General features: G+C 40.2%; 1 protein-coding gene across 1 annotated transcript; it reads left to right on the top strand.

Annotated features, from left to right (window-relative positions):
- Positions 1 to 950: 950 nt before the first annotated feature.
- On the top strand, positions 951 to 20,171 carry gch1 (GTP cyclohydrolase 1). Its single transcript, XM_063470900.1, has 6 exons — positions 951 to 1,649; positions 7,621 to 7,730; positions 11,937 to 11,992; positions 13,951 to 13,982; positions 14,629 to 14,713; positions 15,710 to 20,171. The coding sequence occupies exons 1-6, from the start codon at positions 1,289 to 1,291 to the stop codon at positions 15,834 to 15,836; spliced, it is 771 nt and encodes a 256-aa protein (XP_063326970.1). The 5' UTR covers positions 951 to 1,288; the 3' UTR covers positions 15,837 to 20,171.
- The last annotated feature ends 498 nt before the right edge of the window (positions 20,172 to 20,669 follow it).

The following is a 20,669-nucleotide window of genomic DNA, read 5'->3' as shown; positions in this document are numbered from 1 at the left end:
CCTCTGCGTTTGAATATACCGACTTTAGCTCTCTGTGCAGGTGCTCAGCGGTATCCCTTTTGTGACATAACCAGCAACAACCCTGTTAATTTCTTGCTGAGTGACAGCTTAGGCAAACTGAAAGCTAACTATTGCTACATTTAAAGCTTCCCTAAGCATTGGGGGATTTATGATGAAATCTAAAGTGGCGTTCTTCTGGGTTTTGTTTTTGGTTATTTTTGCTTTTTCCATGAAGACATAATGAAAATACTTTCAAGATACAGAGGCTGTCCTCTATGCCAGCTTACTAACATGTGGTAATGCTAATTAAACAAAATGACTCCTAATTTGAAATGACTAAATGAAAAGGCTGTACTTAAAAGATGGCTGTGGCTTTAGAGTCTCAGAAGTGCTGTGGATGTGCACGAAGACTTCTCTTTGTCGAAGTCAGAGAAATGGTCTTTGGCTCCCTAGCTCTGTGAGCTCAGGAAACGTTTGGGTTCAGTGTTTTAGATCATTTTGAAAACTTTTGTCAATATTAGAATCAGAATGGAGGACAAACCAGGGTATACCTGGGGGCAGCTGCAGTGACTAGACAAGTTATTTATCAATGAGCTTGAGTTCTTGGTTTTACAGAACCACCCCTCATTCGATGTGTGAAGATTCAACACTGACATGGCGACTATAAAAACACTCAGGACAGCACGGCACAGTGGCTACAGGCATCTTTTATATACAGTCTGTTTGAAAAGGAAAACTAGTGCACTAATACGTACTTATTACTTGGCAATAACATATCCCCAACAGTGGTGCAGAGAGTGCCTCAGAGCCCTCCTGAGCCTGTGTTTTAAAAGTCTAAAGAAAAAACAAAATCAACAGATACTTGAAAAAGAAAACGAAGATTGGCGAAAGGCTTTTTAATATACTCAGACACTGATACATGTATGATTGAAGAGATGAAGGACTGTAAGCAGCACAGTTAGAACTGTGCTCCTGTCTAAGAGAGGTCAGTGGTCGCTGTTATGTGATCCGGCCATAGTAATAAGCACACTGAATGCACTTTGTTACCTTCCACAAACTGCAGAATGATTCCAAGCAGCAGGTCACAGTCAAAGCAGATAGCGGTCAAAGGGGGGTCTGGCCCCGCCCCTTCAGATCTGGCTAGCCAATAGGAGCTCGCTCTGGATTATCCTGCTGTTATAAAGGATGCTGAGGCTGCAACCGTGTCGCCCACTTGAACTCAAACTAAAGTACCCGTCAGAAACTGATGCAACAAGTGCTCAGCTAAGAAGGCGAGAGAACCGCAGCGATGGACCGCTCCAAGCAGAACAAGTACAGCTCAAACGAGAAGAAGGACAACGGGGACGGCGGCTCCGTGCTCAACGGCCACTTTGACGGGATGGTGAAGCGGGCAACCGGCGGTCCTCAGGCACCGGGAGCAGAATCCGCTCCGCACCGGTCGACCTCCGCTGTGATGGAGAGCTGGAAAGAGGAGCGCACCAGGAGCCTGGAGGACAACGAGATGAGCTTGCCGTCCCTGGCCGCTGCCTACACCACCATCCTGCGGGGTCTCGGGGAGAACCCGCAGCGGCAGGGACTCCTCAAAACCCCCTGGAGGGCTGCCACGGCCATGCAGTTCTTCACTAAAGGCTACCAGGAGAAAATTATCGGTGAGTTGTGTTTTTGTTTTTTGTTTTTTAAATCCACAAAGCCGCTCAGAGGTGCCGGGGATTTGCGCCGCGGTCAACAGGTGTGACAGGAGAAAGAACACGTCCCAAAACTCAGTGCGCAAAGAGCCGAGAGTGCACATGTGCTCCGTCAGGACTCACCAGGGCATCACAGGGAAATATAGCACAGTTAGTGATACTTGACTGTTTTAGTGGGGTTTACTTTGTTCCTATTGGTTTTGAAAAAAAAAGTCAGGTGATCAAGTTCATCGGCTTCTTTATAAAGTATTTTAACAGGTGCCAGTGGGGGGAATTTAAAAATGAGTTTGTGCCCGGTTATGACGACACCTCTGACAAATACATAATTAAGTAATTACCATCGAGGAAAAACAGCTTTTATAAACTTCAAGAGTTTCCCCTCTCTGCTGGTTTTCGTCATATTTTTGTGAATACATAACGCTAATAATGTAAAGCTTTGGACAGTAGCAGTGGGACAGGATACGTGATTTTTTTTAAAGGAAAAGCAGATTTAAGTTTGAAAGGCGGATAACAGTGTTATCATGAATTATCATTCATGCGAAAGCAGCATTTGATCTTTTATGTTTTAATTTTAAGCTTTACACAGCAAATCATCATTTATTGCTTTTCAGATAGAAGTGTGGTAAAAATATATTCAAGTAATTTAAGCGTAAAATAAAGCACATAAGCACAATGCATCTGCCTCACAAGCTGATTATATAATAGAAGCTGGCTCACAGCCATGTAATGTTTAACTGATTAACGCTGGGAGACCACCTCCCCCCTCAAAAATAAAAAAAATAATAAAAATAATTAAAAGCCCCCCCACAACTGAAACACAAATTCAGTGGAAAGATGGATTTAATTTTGTGTTTCCTGTCAAATGAAAAAAAAAACAAAAAACAAAAAACAATAATTATGTCTAAAATACAAATATAAGAATCTTATCATAATGTTTTCATTACTTCACCTGTGCTGTTTCTGCGTGTTTGAAGCTTTTTGTTGAATAAAACATTTGATAAAAGCGCCATGTCCTGCTTCCTGAGGATTTATCCATTAGTGTGCAAGGACTCCAGTCAAACCTTAGGTTTAATACCAATGACTACTAAATTGCCAGATTAATTTCTAGATACATCCCTAAAAGTAAATAATCATCACTTGCAGCCCTTTATATCAGGTAATGTGATGAGGCAGTTCTTTTTAAAACTTATTAGGTGAAAGTCGTCGTGGAAACGACCCACTCTTCGAGGCTTTGCTAGATTTATGTCATGTTTGGTCCAGCTGAGCCGGCTGGCTGGCCTGCTGCTGTGAGGAGGTTTACTGCAGCACGTTGGGTGAACGCGAGAAGGGCTGTGCAGTGTCAGTTCCACATGGGCTTTCTTCTTCATCCTTCAGCGTGTTGGAGTGGCTAGATTTGGGGATCTGCCCCCTCCAGAACTCCATCTGGAGGTAGTTTGGGTGTTGGGGTTGTTTTTGTCTGTGTGTGTGTGTGTTATGAAGCTGTAAAAAGAAGGAATGCAATGGAGAAACATGTGTGGGCACCAGTTGAGACAGTTAATTCATGTTTGTTTGTTTGTTTGTTTGTTTTAATTTAATGTTAGCCTGACTGAACTCATAGCATGGTTACATCTACCTGAAGCTCTTCTCAGCTCTTCTCAGTTGATGGTATGGACAATGATGGCTTTGCATGCGTTGTTGTTCAGGCGGTGGCGTTGCACCGTCTGCCTGCTGATTGGTTGTTGCAGGAGCCTCCCCGTTGACTTACTGAAAATCAGAGAAGACAAAAAACACATGTATTGGAGGTCGCAGCTGGTTGTTTGTGGAGAGTTATAGCATTTTGAGAGAAGTGTCGCACTGTTTGCTCAGTGCGTTTATGTGTTTGTGTGTGCGGGTCATGGGTTCAGCTTTCATCACAACCTGAGCCTAAAATCCTCTTGCTGTCGAGCACATGACGAACACAACCTTAGTAAAGAAAAGTTAAATTGGTTTCTACAGAATTGTTAAAACAAAAAACAAAGCATATTTTCTTTTTTGTTTTGTTTTTTGTTTGTTTTTTAATTTATTGTCAGAGAAATAAGTTAGACTCACCAAATGGTTGCATGGTCTTCATGAAAAATGTCTTACAAAACATGAACAAGTGAAAGGAGGCCTTTTAAAATCTAAACCTTAATTTTAAGCATTGTCATCGCCGGTCTGTTAGATCTTTCACCACATTTTCAGGCATGCAGTGATAGAAGGACATGGGCTTAAACCACACAGTGACGGAGTCTGGCAGCTCTGTTGTGTTGAAGGTGCTTTTTGATGACATGGATTGGACTCAGGTGTAACAAAAAAAAAAAAGAAAAGGGTCACTGCAAATCAGTCAAACAAAGTTTGAGTAATTCCCTTTATCTTGGTTATGCCTCCATCTGTAGAGTGGTTTACCAGATCATAACTCAGAAGAACACCCAGCTGATTAATAAATAAAGAAAACAACAGTTTTTTTTATTTGGCAATTTATTAAACAGTTAATGTACAAATTGTATCTGCTCCAATCTGAATTTATGTATCTGTGTTTAAACCATCTTCATTTTATCATTTTATCTTGAGACAGGACAATCCTCCCTGGATGAGAAAATATTAATTAATGTGAATAATGAATTGTTATGAATGAATGACACTGCCAATCACCTGCTATTACCATCCTTACAGTGAGCATGGTGGTGGCAGCATCATGCTATTGGAATGCTGGGTGGATGTCCTTTATCTACCTTGTATCCAAACCTACAGCCAATATTAGAATGACCACTTAATGTGACATCAATAGCGTGTGAGCTGTGGGCCACAACATCTTGTGCAAAACTCCTTGTTCTTCTCGTCACTGAAGACAGTTACGTATGAGCCTGGCCGTATGATAGGGCCACTTAGCAAGCTTAAAAAAATTTGGAAATAATCAGAAAGCTTCCTGCATATGCTGCATGGTGATTGAGAATCTGAATCATCATTTAAACCTTCTGACTGTTCAGCACAAACTCCTATTTATCTGTAACCTGGAGCAGTGAGTGTGTGTCCCCATTATTTGCTTATTTTTTTTGTCATTCACGGCACCATTTCCTGCTCCGCTCAAAACGTGATAACATGTGGCCTCTTCATTCTGCGTGCGTCTTTGTGGTATTCATTCACACACAGGAGGCAGCCCTATTGTAAGCACAGATGATGAGTAACACTGTCATTACCTGATAAATGCCTGGTCTCTCTCTGGCAACCACAGGGTGTCCAAGCCAACCTTTGTTGGCTTTGCTTAGTTAAGGCTGATTAACATTATTTTCCTTCAGGTTGCACACTTGATTATGTCTGAAAGAGATGAAACTTTCCTTGGAACTAGAGGTTCAGAAGCTGTAATGACTGAAATGACCTTAAAGGATGATTGTGCTTCACTACAGCAGCTCGATCTGAGGACATTGCTGCAACAAAGTGGATCAGGCAGGTTTTAACCCCTTAGCACTGTGTAGCATTCACACTTTTTCTTACAGTCCTAATTCATTCACACAGTCTTGGTATTTGTAGATCCAGTAAACCTTAAAAATGACTGACTTTAGCTTGTAGAAATTTCCTGGAAATAGTCGCAGTTTTAAGTTTTCTTGGATCTTACAATAATCTAGTCATGCATGCTCTGACAGGGTCTCTGAAAACAGCAACTCTGAATACTTTGAATGGTGCCAAATTAAGGGAAAAATTAGTATTTTCCATATTAAATTTATTCAGAAGTGCATCCACCTTTATTTTTTGTCTGACAGTAATAAAAGGTTGAATAAACTGTTGGTTGCTTCGTGTAGCACTTTATTGACTTTGCTGTGTTCCCACACTATTTTAACTTTGCTCTTGATTGCAAAACTTTCAAACACGATTACCGCTTTATTACCGTGTCGACCTGAAGGCAGCACTCATTCAGGATCTAGTTTGTAGGTCAATACGTCTTGCTGTAGAGACACCACATAGACTTTAGATAGATGGAATTCTTAAACCTCCATCCACAGGGTTAAAATATATATCCAGCTTTGCTGATCCCAGTAGAAGTACCTAAAAAGCCAGCAGTACTGCTCATCCCCAGATTAAACCAAAAACCAGCGTTTAAAAGACTGCAAAGCTTTGAAAGCCCTGCTCCTGTGGATGTCTTCTGTCTGTTCTAAAGCTAGAATCATATAGTTCCAGATGGTCACTATAAATTGGGGGGCATGTGGATGTAGATGGCTTCATCATCACCCTGTAATGAAATATGAGGTGCACCGAAATTTGCCTGAGGTTTGAAAATTGTTTAAGACCAAAATACACTTCTTAGGTTTCCTATCCCCCCAGATGATGTTTCTAAAAGTCTTGTTTTGTATGAGCAACAGTCCAAAGCTCCACTCCTGAGTTTTGTGTTATAAAACAGAATAAAATAAATAAAACAGAGCAAAACAGAGACTCTTCATATATAAAGGGCTAAAAATGTCTGTTTTTATTTTTACTTGAAGAAGGATTTCAGTGATTTTTTTTAAAATATTGGCAGTTTCATGGAACAGCAGCCTGTACAGGCCGTATCCTGCCATTCGCTCAGTGGCAGTTGAGAAAGGCTTCGGCCCTCCAACCCTGAACTGGAAAAATAACAACAAAAATACTGGTAGTTATTAAACTAACCATTGCAACTCTAGTCTATTGGAAAAAGGATTACAAGAATGAATGGTTCAGACATTAAAGCGTGAGCTATAATAATGTTGGTGATCAGGTCAACATTTGAACACTGTGGTTTGCTCTAATTTGTTGTTAGCTTGCTAAAATACAAAAAAAGGTGGTGACAATAAAAATGATACCATTTATTATTATGGATGCCCCTCTGTGCATAACAGCATCCTGGTATTAGCAATTAATGCTGCCATAACTTTTAGTATGAATGCATAACATACAGTAACATGACTGAATGAATGCGAAACGGGCTAAACAACCATTCATTTATGTGTTTACGTCGATATTTGAAGTGTCTCTGCTTTGCAGGGGTTGGTGAGATAACCCGACTGTTAATGCCCTGCTGTATGACAGTCACAGCAACGGCTATCAAATCAATCGGAAGCAAGATTTGTCTCAGTAAATGGACTTAAAATGAATACTGAATAAAGCTCAGCCCTAAGCATCGTCTGAGGTCAGAGTTGTGATTTGTTCCTGCAGCAGACATCCTTATCTGCAGTCACGACATTGCCCAAAGTCAAAATACAGCCACGAGACTAAATGTACAGTGTGTATGTATTTTGTTAGGGTCAATTTTAATTAGGGGCTACAAAATTGGTAAACATGGTAAGGGAAAAATATGTATCGGTCTTGTCAACCCCACAGGCCTCTCCCTTTATGTGCACAGCGATAAAATAAGCAGCAGAAGCCGAAGCAACAAGTCAGTGTGTTCTGTTGTTTTGGTGACCTCACCCCTCCGTGTTTCGTCCTCTCCCTCTTGCAGATAGCAAGTCAGGAAATTAAAAACTGCTGCGGTGAGAGCGAGAAGCGTCTGCGCCGTCACGTTCAAAAGATAAAACAGTTTATTGAACCCCGGCAACCAAAAAATGCAATAAGGCAACCGCATGAAGGAGGATGCAGAGCTATAATTAGACAGTGGTGTTTGCCAGAGAGAAACACTGAAGTCCATCGTAAAGGGCGTGGCAGCTGAATGGTCAAGGCGAACCCGGCATCCTCCAGCATGGCTGGTTCACTTCAGTCTGTCTGCCCTCAAGAAGAAATAATCCTGCATTGTTTTTTGGGTTTTTTTTTTTAATTTAAGCCAAACAACAACAAAATAACTCTAAATAAGGAACGGCAGAATAGACCAGCATGATCGCAAAAAGTAAATAATCAATCAACCAAAGAAGGAATGCTGCAAAAAATTCAGGTAACAGTCAAATTCAGGCAAAAAGACTTTTCCTTTATGTTTAATCTCTCCCATTTTTCTCCTCAGACGTGCTGAATGACGCCATCTTCGATGAAGACCACGATGAGATGGTGATAGTCAAAGACATCGACATGTTCTCCATGTGTGAACATCACCTGGTGCCCATCTTTGGCAGGGTAAAAGAAACCACACACACACAAAGTGATTCTGAAAGCACAAACTTGATGGTGTATGAGGATATTCCATGCATTTCAGGAATTTGGGGCCCGCAGAACAAGCTCAGTAGTCCTTCTAATGAACCTGTTACCAGTGCGCACCATCTCGTATTAGTAAAGCACGTGACTTCATGCTCCCTGAGTGAATGATTACATAAACAGGCCACGAGACACGGCAGGGTTGCTGTGGGCCTCCCTAGCTGAATGCTTAACCTGGTAACTTTCCTATAGCAGAATATGCTGCATTCCTGTTTATCGCTGCTGTTCATTATAAGCTTCATTACTGGAATCATCATTTTTATACCCATCAAACGGTTCAGTGACCTCTTCATTTTCTAAGGGCAGGAGGAATTAGCATTATCATTAGCACCCCTTCTTTAAAAATGACATCATTAAATGTCATAATTTGTTTAATGACCTGATTTTAAATTATGATATTCAACATAAATACTTATTTTCTCTAAACAGAATGACACGTGTTATGCTCTCCTCCAACTAGATACAAATGTAATTACATCCATGGGAACAGGACAATGGCTAAAGATGCAGGTGACTGCTGGGGCAGAAAGGGAGCTGCAGTCCATGTGATGTGGCTGACATCTCATCTTTGGACTGCAAAAAGAGACACATAAACAAACACTGCTTTACTCACAAGCCACTTTGCTATATATATATTTTCCCATAATTTAGTGCACAAAAAATTGCCACAAACATCAAGCCGTGCAACCAGATGTGTATCTTCAAAAACCATTTCTCTCTGACGTTTGTCTGGACATCAGAGAACACTAGAAGCAATCAGATTAGCTGAGATCTGTTTTCAGCCTCCTCTCTGCCCCTTTGACATCATTACTCTCCACCAACCGGCAGACTGGCCTCGTCCCTCTTTCTGCTTTTTTTTCCCTCTGCTTCCCTTCTCCCTCCGTCTTCACCTGCAGGTGCATGTCATTTAAAACAATGGAGGCTGGCAGCTGATCTTTTTCCACCGGGTGTAAATGGGTTCTGATGACAGCAGTGAATCACACAAACGCCTCCTCTCGCGGTGTGTCCACTCATGTGCATCAATCCCCCCCACCCTCTTGTCATCATCAGCAGCACTTCCTCTTATCCAGCCCCTCTCTCCGGCTGTCTGTTTGCGGTGTCTCGGTCCTCCTCTTCTGCTGGGCAGGTAGTCGCCAGCTGTTCAGTGAATAAGCTGTTTAAAAACATTTGACTGATTTGCTGTCAGCAGAGATGCTATCATGTCAACTCTTCAGAAAACATTTGAAGAGAAAACACACTGGAACAAACGTGTCCTTTGTTCTTGTATTCAGGCATAATTGCTTCTTCCCTGCGATGTGTTTCCTGTGGAAAGCAAGCGATCGGGTACTGAGCTTTGTGAAACCAAAGAACTATGAATTGTGGACAAAAAAAGCAGTTTGGTTTGATCAGGATGTTTGGCACTCCAAATATTGTATTTAATAACTTGTGTTATGATCTGCAGCCCTCTTTTACAAAGGTAACATATGCAGTAGTGTCCTAAAAATATGAATGACTACAAAAATTATTTTTATCAGTCAATTCAAGGACTAAATACCTGATTTTACTTTGATACTTCTATATTAAAATTGCACACAGTACTGTGCAAAACGCTTGAGCCACCCAGAATTTCTTTGATTTTTTTGTTTAAATCTACAAAAAATGCCCAAAATAACAAGCCTGTTTTTGCACTAACAAAGGGATTCTCAAAGTGCTGTTAGTCTAGCTGCAGTAGGCAAACAGTATTTAAAAGTCATGCCTTAAGAAACAGGAACAAACCCTGCAGTGGCCTGACCCTTCAGTTCATCCATCTATTGTTTACTTAAGCCTTATCAAAAAAGGTCTTATTAAAAGGGCACGTGTCAAGTAGCCACTCTTCAGGGAGGGAAAGAGGGAGAAAAGGCTGAGGTATTCCATATCACACAGTTAGTGGGCTGATAATGTGATGAATCCACATTTGAAAATTGAATTTCAAATCATTGCAGGTTGTGCAGCAGCACAACAGTGAACATCTACAACCATCTTTTCAGTACTCAAAAGGATCTTATTGCAACAGTTTCATTTTTAAGCAACAGCTTATCATCATCAATAATCCTAAACACACTGCCGATGCAGTAAAAGCACACCTGGATGGAAAAATACGCAATGGAACAATATCTGGCTCTGCAGAGTTTGGACCTCAACATTATTTAACCAGTGTGGGATCATCCTGACTGGGAACAGAGCAAAATGTCGCCAACATTTAAATTCACGTATCTTTAGAGAAAAATCATTCATCGTCAGAGTGAATGAAATTGTACACAGACAGACGCATGCGCCCAGTTTACCACTTTCTTTTTGTTTTACACCTGTGCATTCAGGTGATTTAGCATTACCTCAGTGCTATAAATAAGATGGACAAAATAAGAAAACACTTCAACACCTACCCGCTAAATTTTCCTTGTATCATAAAATGATTTAATCGGAGCCTGATGCTGAGAACAGCTGCCGGCAGGTTAATCATTTATAAGTGAGAAACCTCCAAATAGTAAATATGCCAAAATATTTAGAACTATGAACAAAATATGGCTATTAAAAGAAAAAGAGTTGGAGTGTTATTGTGTTACACTTAAGCTGTTGTAAACCTGAGGAGGTTTTTTTTGTTTGCCTTGCCCCCTCCTCACTCACAGCGTGAGGCAGTAAATCTGAATAACGGGGACAGATAAGTGAAAAAAGCAGCCGCCATGCTCGGCCCGTTTGATGTTGGTCTATCAGGCCGCTGCAGCAGAGAACTAGAAAAAGTAACATCTGAAGGAAAAAGAGATCTCCACACGCTTGTTGACACTGCCCTTTCTCTCGTCTTGTCAAAAAATTGCGTCTGACATTTGAGTGGAGCGTGCCAGTGTGTGTGTTGGTGTGTATATGTGTGTGTATGAGAATTGGAGCCTGCAGCCATCGAGCAGTGATTTTCCAGCTGATGACTCTGTCTCTCGCTCCTCTCGTCTTGTCCGCCTGCCTCTTCGGTTTTCGTTGCCGTCCTTTTCCTTCCTGTCGTTCGTATCAACCCGACGCTCACTTCGTACCTAATGTGCGAAACTTGGCGATTAGTGTACACCTGTGGCTTTATTCCGTTTTCTCTTTAAACTATTACTCCTGATGGCAAAGCTTTTAACTAGCTCCAGTTTGCTGGGTGGGGTGGATGCATTTCTTGAGCTGTCAGTGAAGAAAGATGTAATATGTCTAACCAGAGATCCAGTAGGGTTGGAAGGTGGGTGTACAGCAGGGCCATGTTCTTGGATTAAAACACTGGTTTCTGGCAAAGATGTGCTTATCCATCGATCAGAGTTGGAGCTTCAAACACCAGTGTGATGAGAAAACAAAGAAAGATGAAAAAGAGAAGCCCGTGTTGAGGTTGAGGCTAAGAACAAATTAAAATAGGATATGTGGCACAACTTCACCTACTTCCAAGCTGCATGGAGAAGAAGATGAATCTGAGAAAGGTTGACGCTTCAGCAACACTTGTCGCAAAAAGATCAACTTTATTACATGATCAGCGCAACCAGCGGCCTGTGAGCCCCATCAGGGTCAAGATAAAGGTTTCTGCTAAGAATAACGTGGCCACACTTGTTTTAGTTGTGCAACTGAATCTTTATTTATTGGAGTATCAGAAAGAATTGCGTCATGAAAGCACGGCTAATAAGAAAACGGGGAGGGTCAGTATCCTGTACTGTCAGTTTAATTTTACTTATTCAACATCAAATCACAACAATGAAAAAACTCCAACAAGCACACAACTTTGTATGAGCAAGCATTTGGCAACAGCGGGGAGGAAAAACTCTCTTTTAACAGGAAGAAACCAGGGAGGGGCAGACATCTGCTGTGAGCCCAGCAGCTACTTGGTGATGAGTTTTGAGAAACTCTGATTATGTTACGAGAAGCTGAAGGTTAGATTTGAACGTAGTCAAATTAGTATGTGAAACGATCAGAACTGAGGCTAATGAGGTCGAGAGCTTTAGCTATACTGGCTGACACGTTCAGCAACAGCTGTCCCGCCGTGCAGCGTTGAGCTGAGCTGGGATCAGTAACACCTCAGTTCATAATTACACCATTAGTGAGTTGCATTGTAAGCCAGAATGAGAGCAGGGTTAACCTTGAGCTTGTCACTTTCTGCAGGTTCACATTGGATACCTCCCAAACAAGAGAGTTCTGGGCCTCAGCAAGCTAGCCAGGTAAGTACATTTACTCTATTGTCATAACTGTCACATTATCTGTGCATGCGTGTGTGTGTGTGTGTGTGTGTGTGTGTGTGTGTGTGTGTGTGTGTGTTTAAGCTGATTATTAAAACTTGTGTGTGTACTACCCACTGACCCCAATACCCTCAGGCTTACAGGCTAACACCCCTTACTAACGCAGTACTGGAGAGTCACTGCGATGGCAGCAGCTACACCATTCACTTAGAGCATCTCTAAGTGAAATCCCTACAAGTGGAATCAGTAAACTACACTTTCAGATTAAGTTTTAAGATTATCTCAAGAGAATATAGTTATTTTTCTGTTATGGAGAACATCACAATGTCTTTCACTTCACTGTAGTTTTTTTTCCTAACAAAATAATTAAAATAATAAAAAATATACTGACAAAAAAGTGACAGCTCTTGATATTCATGATTGCAATCTTAAGGTTTCTTTATAAAGTTTGGCTTTGTTTTCAGGCAGATCGCCAGTGAAGCTTCACATCATTATACAGGAGTTTTAAGACAGATGCCAATACCGATATTTAGTAATTATGACTTGTTTTTTCTGTTTCTGCTGTCTCCTCTGTACCTTTTATATTTTCATTTATCTGCTTTTACAAATGCCAATACCAGTATATCAGCAAATGGCTAATATATTATCAGTCTGCTGATAAATCACTGATATAATTCAAATTTGGTTAACAAACATTCAGACCTGCAAAGAATAACCTTTAAAATACTGCCTTGTGCTTTGTTCCTTCCAATGTTATTGTATTATAATTTTGTTATTCCTTTATTACACATGTCAGAGAGTCATCAAATTTGCTTCACAGTCATGATCAAATTGGGCTTTATGATTAAAAATGATTATAAAGTGTATTTATACAGATACAGACCCTTTTGCACCTTTAAAACAAAGCACATTGTGTCCATTATCACATTATCTTTAATAGTGAGCCCAAACCAGCTAAAGCCTCGAGAAGACTCGGGAAGACTTCGCATCACATTTGATGTCAGGATAAGAAAGCCCTGACACTTGCACTTTCTAAATGATTCCTGGACCTACAACAACCACCAAACAAGTTCACATCATTTAAGGAATAAAATAATGATCTCTTGGTGCTGTCAACCATCAAAGTCTTCTCTGCATCACTGAATGTAAGCAGGCTGTTTGCTTAAAATTTCCAGTTGCATTGAAGCCTCCAATAAGATTTGAGCTACACCACCGTCTCCCTTAAAAAAAAAGTGGGTTATCTCCTGCATGCTGCCTGCCTGTTTGTTCTTGTGACATTTCCCTGAAGGTGATTTGGGTCGAGTTTGTCCAAAGTGGTTTTGCTCATCGAGAAGAGCAACAGGTTGAAGGGGAAGACCGGGTGGATTCTGCACATCTACAAGAGCCGCGTCTGCTTCTAAAATTACTGAATGGAGCTGGTTTATTGTGTATGTCCATTCGAATGACAGGATGTGGCATATGCTAACATTAAAAAGTCTTGGTAACTGATCATTTTTCTAGCCCCAGTCGGTTCAGGTTTAAAAAATACAAATGTATATTATTATATGCCCATTGTAGATAGTAGTTGGCACTAGTTTATTAAAAGGACCAAGGATTACATGCTTTAAATAATGGTATTATTGAGGATTTTTTAATACTGTAGACAACACAGTCGAAAAAATGCTCGGTTGCCAGGTTGTGGCGATTCCTTTCTAGAATAGGATTTTGCTCGTCTATTTAGTGAAGTTATTCTGTGTGAAAAGTAACCAAAATCGGTTGACAGAATCCTTCTTCCATTTAGATTTTCATAAAAAACACATTTTTTGTGTCTTCCTTCCTATATTCATGAGTCAGCCCTAAATGTTTATTTATTTTTACCGTTTTAATCTTCACTGCTGCTACAACTCACTGCTCTCATATTTCCCCTGAGGCTGTATTAATGCTTTCCCTCTCCTCCTCAGGATTGTTGAGATCTACAGCCGTCGACTACAAGGTAATAAATAAACTCCTCCTGTCAACGTGCAGTTTTTGTGTGCTTGTACTTTGATTTTTACTAGCTTTATTTCACTTTTATTTTACATCTCACAGGGAAATATTCTGTTGGTTTACTGCATTTGATCTGACAGGAAGGGCTGGATGTAAAAATGTGTGTCAAGCCTTACAGGGTCAAGTACAGAAAGCACAGTAAAGCAGGTTATGGTTTTGGGTGAGCCTTCAATGTATCTGGTCTAACGAGTTTGAGGGTTTTTTTTTTATTTCCATTTTTTATTTCTTCGCGTAACCACTTCAGCACCGCTGTGCGAGATATTAATTTGACCCAAAATGGTAAAAATATCAAACATTTTGCATGAAAACAAAGACCAACTCATATATACTCAAGTTTATGTGTTGTCCCTTTTGAGGGCCCTGACGCTTTGATTAAACTAAACTACCTGACGGTGTGTAATGTAATTAAAGCTTTATTAGCGCCACCTGTGGCGATGTTTACACAACGATGTAGCCACATTAAAGCTCACGAACACAGTAAATGATCATTTGTTAGTAGAGGTCCTGTGAGGACTGAATACTTCTACCAGCACTGCCCTTGATCCCTGACTGTTTGCTCTGGCCATACGTCTGTTTGTACTCTCTGTCCACAGTTCAGGAGAGGTTGACCAAACAAATCGCTGTGGCTATTACAGAGGCACTGCAGCCCACTGGGGTCGGAGTTGTCATCGAGGCAACGTACGTACACGAACCAACAAGTGAAATGACCTTTTACTTTTAAAATGTATTATCTTGTGTTCCTTTCCCTTGCTTTCTCCATTCGTCTTCTTTTCTCGGCCCAGCTGTAAAGGTTTGTTGTCACTGCACGAACTTTTCAGGGGAAATAAATGTAATGTGAGAAATCTGCATTTCCAGAAGGAACCAGGATCTGTATTAAAACATGGCTTATTACCACTTAAGAGTTCTCAAATGATAATGTTGTCATGGTATAGGCATTAAAGTATTTTGGAGCCCTTTATGAATTGTCACATGGACAGGAAGTTAGAGTTAGGGTTGGAAAAGGTCAGGAACTTTAAACAAACACTTGGGTGGCAATTGCATGAACCATCTGTCTGTTACAGTGTAGCAGGTTGACCTTCAACAAACAACAGGACAAGCACTGCCAAGGAAAAACAGTGCAAGAGACTTTGAAAGCCACTAAGGAGTCAGTGTTGTTAGCTAGTTCCACACTACGATTATTACAGTGTGGCAAATCTCACAAAGATGAGATAACCAGAATACGACCAGCTGATAATCAAAAAGGATGTGTTGCAGACGAGTTGCACTCTTCGGTACAGACTGGCTCAGATTAATTCCAACATGATGGCAATTATTTACAAAACTTTCTCAGTCTGTCTGAGAGGGACCTCAAGTCAGACCACAACTGTTTAGAGATTATTTCGGTTTCGGTTTCCTCCCACCAGGTGACCTGAGAAATCAAAAAGTGCTTGCTGAATGTGAAATTCTTCACCTTCAATGATATTGTCGCAAATTCTTGGACAAATTTCCAAGTTCTAACCGTTTAAAAACATTTCAGTTGCTCTGCGACTAAATGACTTTGACTTTGAACCCCAGATGGAGGGCATTCGATGTCCTACTTTACTAGACTTGTTTTTTTTTTTTTTTGGTTGGTCTTTGCACTTGTCTCTTCTTTTGGATCGAATCTTTTTATCTTTCCTGCCTTCCTCTTTGCAGTCACATGTGTATGGTGATGCGAGGCGTTCAGAAGATGAACAGTAAAACCGTCACCAGCACCATGCTGGGGAACTTTAGAGAGGATCCAAAAACCCGTGACGAGTTTCTGAGGCTCATCAAAAGTTGAGGGGGATGAAGCTACTCGTCTTCCTCCTGTTGCCTGGGGTTACCTCCAACCTACATGAACCAGCTGCCGTGCTACCTGCGTGTGTGTGTGAGTGTGTTTGTACGAGTGTGTGCGTGTGTTTGTTTCCATCTCACCAAAGGCAGAGGCGAGTGTTTTCTGTGTTATTGTGCTCATCGGATAAAGTGAATTGTTACCTCTGTGATTTTAGTGCGAGGCCGCTGGTTTACACATTGTTTGCTTTTAGACGACGGGACAGACTTTGAGCCCTTTTGTGTTGTGTGTGTGTGCTCGTCGTTCAAATATCAGTCACAGGCCTCGAGGAAAAATGGAAGGACAGTTTATGGAGAGAATTCCATCCCTGTAAAAGTAACCGGTCCTTTTAACTCCTCCGGATACTCACTGACACAAGTAAATAACACAAAGACAAAAACAAACTAACAGCATAAAAATTTACACCAGTATTTCCTTAATTATCTGTAATTTTGACACTAAGCGGTTCAGATTTTGTTGACTGAAAGCCATAAAAAACAAAACAAAAAAACTTTTAGGTTTGAAAAACTCCTGAAAGGTTAGGAATCAGAATCCAAAGAATGTCCTCACTAAAAGTGGTGCCTATGTTAAGTCAGTAGATTCAGAGAGAACATCAAGCAACACTTGGCAGCTAACCCTGACCAAAGTGCATTAGAAAAACATCAAATATTTCCATTACAGTCTAACAGCCCAGAGGAGTCCGTGTCACTACAAGCCCTTTTTAAATTAACGGCTTCATCTGTCTATTAATGTGGTAGCACTTGGTCAAACGTGCAAACTCAGATACTTGTAGCCAATGTTCCCTCTAATTTTTCAAGTGTCTGAGCGAACACACAGTCTCCCTGAGCAGTCCGTGAGCAACATTAGACGTGTGCACTGTGGTCACGCCAGCATCGAATCCATCCAAGTTACATGGTTTATTAAAATAATCAAATTACAGCATTTACATTTATGTTAGACTACTTTTAATTAAGTGCTTTAGCCCACTTACAATGAAAATTTAAAAGAAATCTTGTTCATGACCTGTGTAGTATGCCAACACTATTGGAAGTAAAAATAACTTGAACTCCAATTTTGAAAACACAACTTTCTTTTGTTTTCTGACTTGTATTATGAGTATGAGTCCGTGGTCTGGGAGAGAGTCTTGTAACTCTCTGTCTGCAAAATACAGTATATAATGACAAATGTTGGGCAATTAATTATATAGTTACTTCTTCAAAAAAGTAACTGAGTTTTGTAAACAAAGTTTTTTGCAGCTGTTTACCTAAAAATGCAGCCAAGGCGGTTTTTTAAATAAACATTTTAAAATATTTACAGAACAATCAGGTGTTCTGCATCAAATCTGATGCTACACAAATTATTAGTGCCACTCCAAAAAATAATCTCTGTCCACTATGAGATAAAGGAGAACAACAGCCTGATACCTGCAGGCCTGACAACAGGAGATGTATCACTCCTGTAACACCTGTAACATTCAGCAGTCGCCTCATTGTTCTGACACACACAACAAAACTATTGACTACACTACACACTAACTACACAAGATTTGCGCTAAACGTCGCAAATCTCAAAACACCACCGTCACTCCTAAAACTTCCCCCTTCCTAAACATCTAGATGCCATGTTGCCATATCATTTTTTGATTGGTCCACATAGTACATTTTTCCACCAATAGGAAAGGCTGAAGGGGGGGGTGTTGTTTTTGCTCACAGGCGGAGAGTGCTTTTGAGCGTTTTCCTTATAAAACGCCATTTTTACCGTTTCTTCCCGCAGTAAATATAAACAACAATAGTATTCAGGAAAAAAAACAAACATTGCATATATTTTTTTATCATAACTCTGGTTTTACATGGCCTATCAACACAATTTAAAAACTGGTATAAAGTCCACACTTTTTCCGTCAATTGTTCCGTCTGTCCTCCTCACATCTCCAATGGTTGTACACGTTGTCATTAACGTGGCTTCACTCCACATCAGCCACGCCGCTTTGCTAGCTAAAACACCAGTGTCGGCACATAAGGACGCTGTCATAGCCTGTCAACGACGTTGATTAGCTGCGTATATACGAATGTGAATCGCATTATTGGCTGGACTATGGGATAAGGCGGCATCGTTCTAATCCCATACAGGAGCAGCCAGTCACTTACTAACACTGCAAAACAGAATTGTTAACGTATTTATTTTAATTTCAATTCAGGTTGGATTTTTTTTTTTGTGCGCAATGCAGATTTTCTGTGCGCAGAGACCGTGCCAGCAGTGCGCAATTGCGCACGCGCGCAGCTTAGAGGGAACATTGCTTGTAGCACTCTAGTCTGGACATTTTACTTCTCACTGCTGTTGTGACCTCAAATATACTAGTTTTCGCTATTGTCTGTCTACTTTTTCCTCAGTAAGTAGATAAACCTGATTTTGAGGCCATTCCTCTCAACAGATTGGTGCTAAAGGTAGAATTATCTCATTAACTCGTCATTTGTTTGATCCAGTAATGGTTCAACACGGGTTTCAGAGCTGTGTGCCTGAGACGACCATATTTAGGATTTCCCCTCCTTGTGACATCATACAGAGCCAATGGTAGAAAAAAAGGGCCTGAAGCCAATCATTTAGAGCAGCCTATATCCTGAGCTTGTACATACAGTGAAAATGGCCGTGTTTAATGTAAGTGTCCACCATTCGAACAATATATATGACATAAAATAAGGACAAGTGTAACAGGTTCAGTGCAAAGCTTTGAAGGCCATTGGTCAAAACATCCAAAAAACCAACAACCTCTCAGCATATTATAATTCAAGTGGTCTGAACCTTCTCTGGGCTCTCTTTTCAGGCTTCATAAAGTCTTTATAAACTAAACCTGCTGACTAATTTTTAATATAATGTTTTTACATATATTAATGTATCTCCAAATTTTAGACTGACCAACCATTTTAACAGTATCACTCTGAACTCTGGGGCCTTTCCAACTACATTTATTTGAAAAAAAAAAAAAAACTAAAAACAAAGTATAAATAGAAAACGTAATTACAAACAGCTGTAGCCCTGGATAAGATTTTTTGTGTAATCGGTTCATGTGTTTGAGCTTTAAACATGCTGTTTGGCACTTTAACACTGTGTCACCCTTTAAAAACCTCATTTCTAAAATTTGCTGTCACAACTTTTTAGCCCTTCAGTCTGTTCTTTTTTTTTTTTTTTATTAATTTACAACTCAAATTTAAATTAGAGTCTTTACCATGACGTATGTATTATTATTATTATTGACATTATTGTTGTTGTTGTATTAACATAATTTTAATATCAAATTGCGTGGAATCATCAATGGAAACATTCAGACTGCGTCTTTACATTACACCAGTGTTCTGAGTTTTATTTGATTTTTTTCATTGTCATTTGTTTTAAGGTCCTTTGCAAGGGCCTGCCTTCATGTGCCAACTCGCTTCTCACAACAAAACCAATCTTTATAAACCAAACTGGAATTTGTCATTTCCACGAGAGGCAAATGAAGTGTGTGTGTGTGTGAGTGAGTTAGTGCGTTTGTTTGTGCATACAGTTTGCATCCCAGCAGATGAACAGTGTGGTGACAGGTGTGTGTGTTGTTCATACTTTTACATTTCAATGCATCACAATTGTCCCCAGACAGATTTTGGGAGGTTTTAACTTGTGACGTGCAACATGATGACTGGATATGTGTGTGTGTGTATGTGTAAGTGTGTGTGTGTGTTGGAGTGAAGATGGGCGCTAACAAACAGCTCTGATGTTGTTTTTCTGGCCTTGTCAAGAAGGAAAGCCTGTTCATTGGCCCCTTCGCCATCATTGTCACATCATGTACTGTGTTCACGTTGAAGACTTTTTAATCAAAGAAAATAAACCTCTGTGTGACAGCAGCGCCCATGTCTTTATTCACAGCACACACATAAGTTTACATGTAAGTTTATTTCCTTTAAAGCTTTCCGTAAATTCATGCAACATTAGCAGACAAGGAAAATGTTTGACTTTGGAAGTTTCGTGTTCATGCACCACTTGCATTTTAAGTAGCTATGAACAATATTTTACTATGTAAAGTACAAAAGCTACAAAAAGTTTAATATTCAATTTCACAAAAACATTTGCTTCATGACGCTACAATAGTACAGGGAAACAACCCCCTATGAGTGAGTACTTGGTGACAGTGGGAAGGAAAAACTCCATTTTAACAGGAAGAAATCTCCAGTAGAAACAAGCTCAGGGAGGGGCAGCCATCTGCCGTGACTGATTGGTGGTGAGGAGAGGGCGAAGGACTAAAGCAGCTAATAAAATCAATTTATCCTAAGTACAGTTTTGTTTGGTGTGTTGTGATTACGTATATTAATTAGCTCCCTTTCTGTATGTCTCCCTGAGTGCTTGCATACTGTAAAAATGTAATTTTAATGGTGGCATATAAGTATATTTTAATATTGATGTTCTGTGGATATAAAATGGATGTTTTTTATACTGTGCTTTTATAAGGAGTTACAGGTGCATAAATGTTATAGATTTTTCGTCCTTTGGTAGGTGGTTGCTAATAACCACCAATCACTATAATATGTAATCTAAATAAAAGCTTTCAGGAGCCTAACATGTACCTGTGTGCCAAGTTTGGCTGCACCTGTCTTGTTTGTGTAGGAGGACAGATAGAGATTTTGTGTATTAGTAGGATTAACAGGGTATGTATCACAGGCTTTTAAGATTGCTGTAATTAAACCAGTCCTTAAAAAGCCCTCAGTCTATTCAGCTGTCTCAGCTAAATAGAGACCGATTACCAATCTTACCTTTAGTTCAGAATTGTTTAAAAAG

This window comes from Pelmatolapia mariae, linkage group LG1 (genome assembly GCF_036321145.2).
Source record: "Pelmatolapia mariae isolate MD_Pm_ZW linkage group LG1, Pm_UMD_F_2, whole genome shotgun sequence".
Taxonomy (NCBI): Eukaryota; Metazoa; Chordata; class Actinopteri; order Cichliformes; family Cichlidae; genus Pelmatolapia; species Pelmatolapia mariae.
The sequence above is the reverse complement of the archived record's forward strand: the minus strand, read 5'-3'. Positions and strand labels throughout refer to the sequence as shown.

What these genes read in the sequence shown, in the direction of transcription:
- gch1 (XM_063470900.1), top strand. Translation starts at nt 1,289, where the DNA reads ATGGACCGCTCCAAGCAGAACAAGTACAGCTCAAACGAGAAGAAGGAC. An exon ending in GGCCTCAGCAAGCTAGCCAG is followed by an intron (nt 11,993 to 13,950) that starts GTAAGTACATTT and finishes TCTCCTCCTCAG; the next exon opens with GATTGTTGAGATCTACAGCC. An exon ending in GGAGTTGTCATCGAGGCAAC is followed by an intron (nt 14,714 to 15,709) that starts GTACGTACACGA and finishes TCCTCTTTGCAG; the next exon opens with TCACATGTGTATGGTGATGC.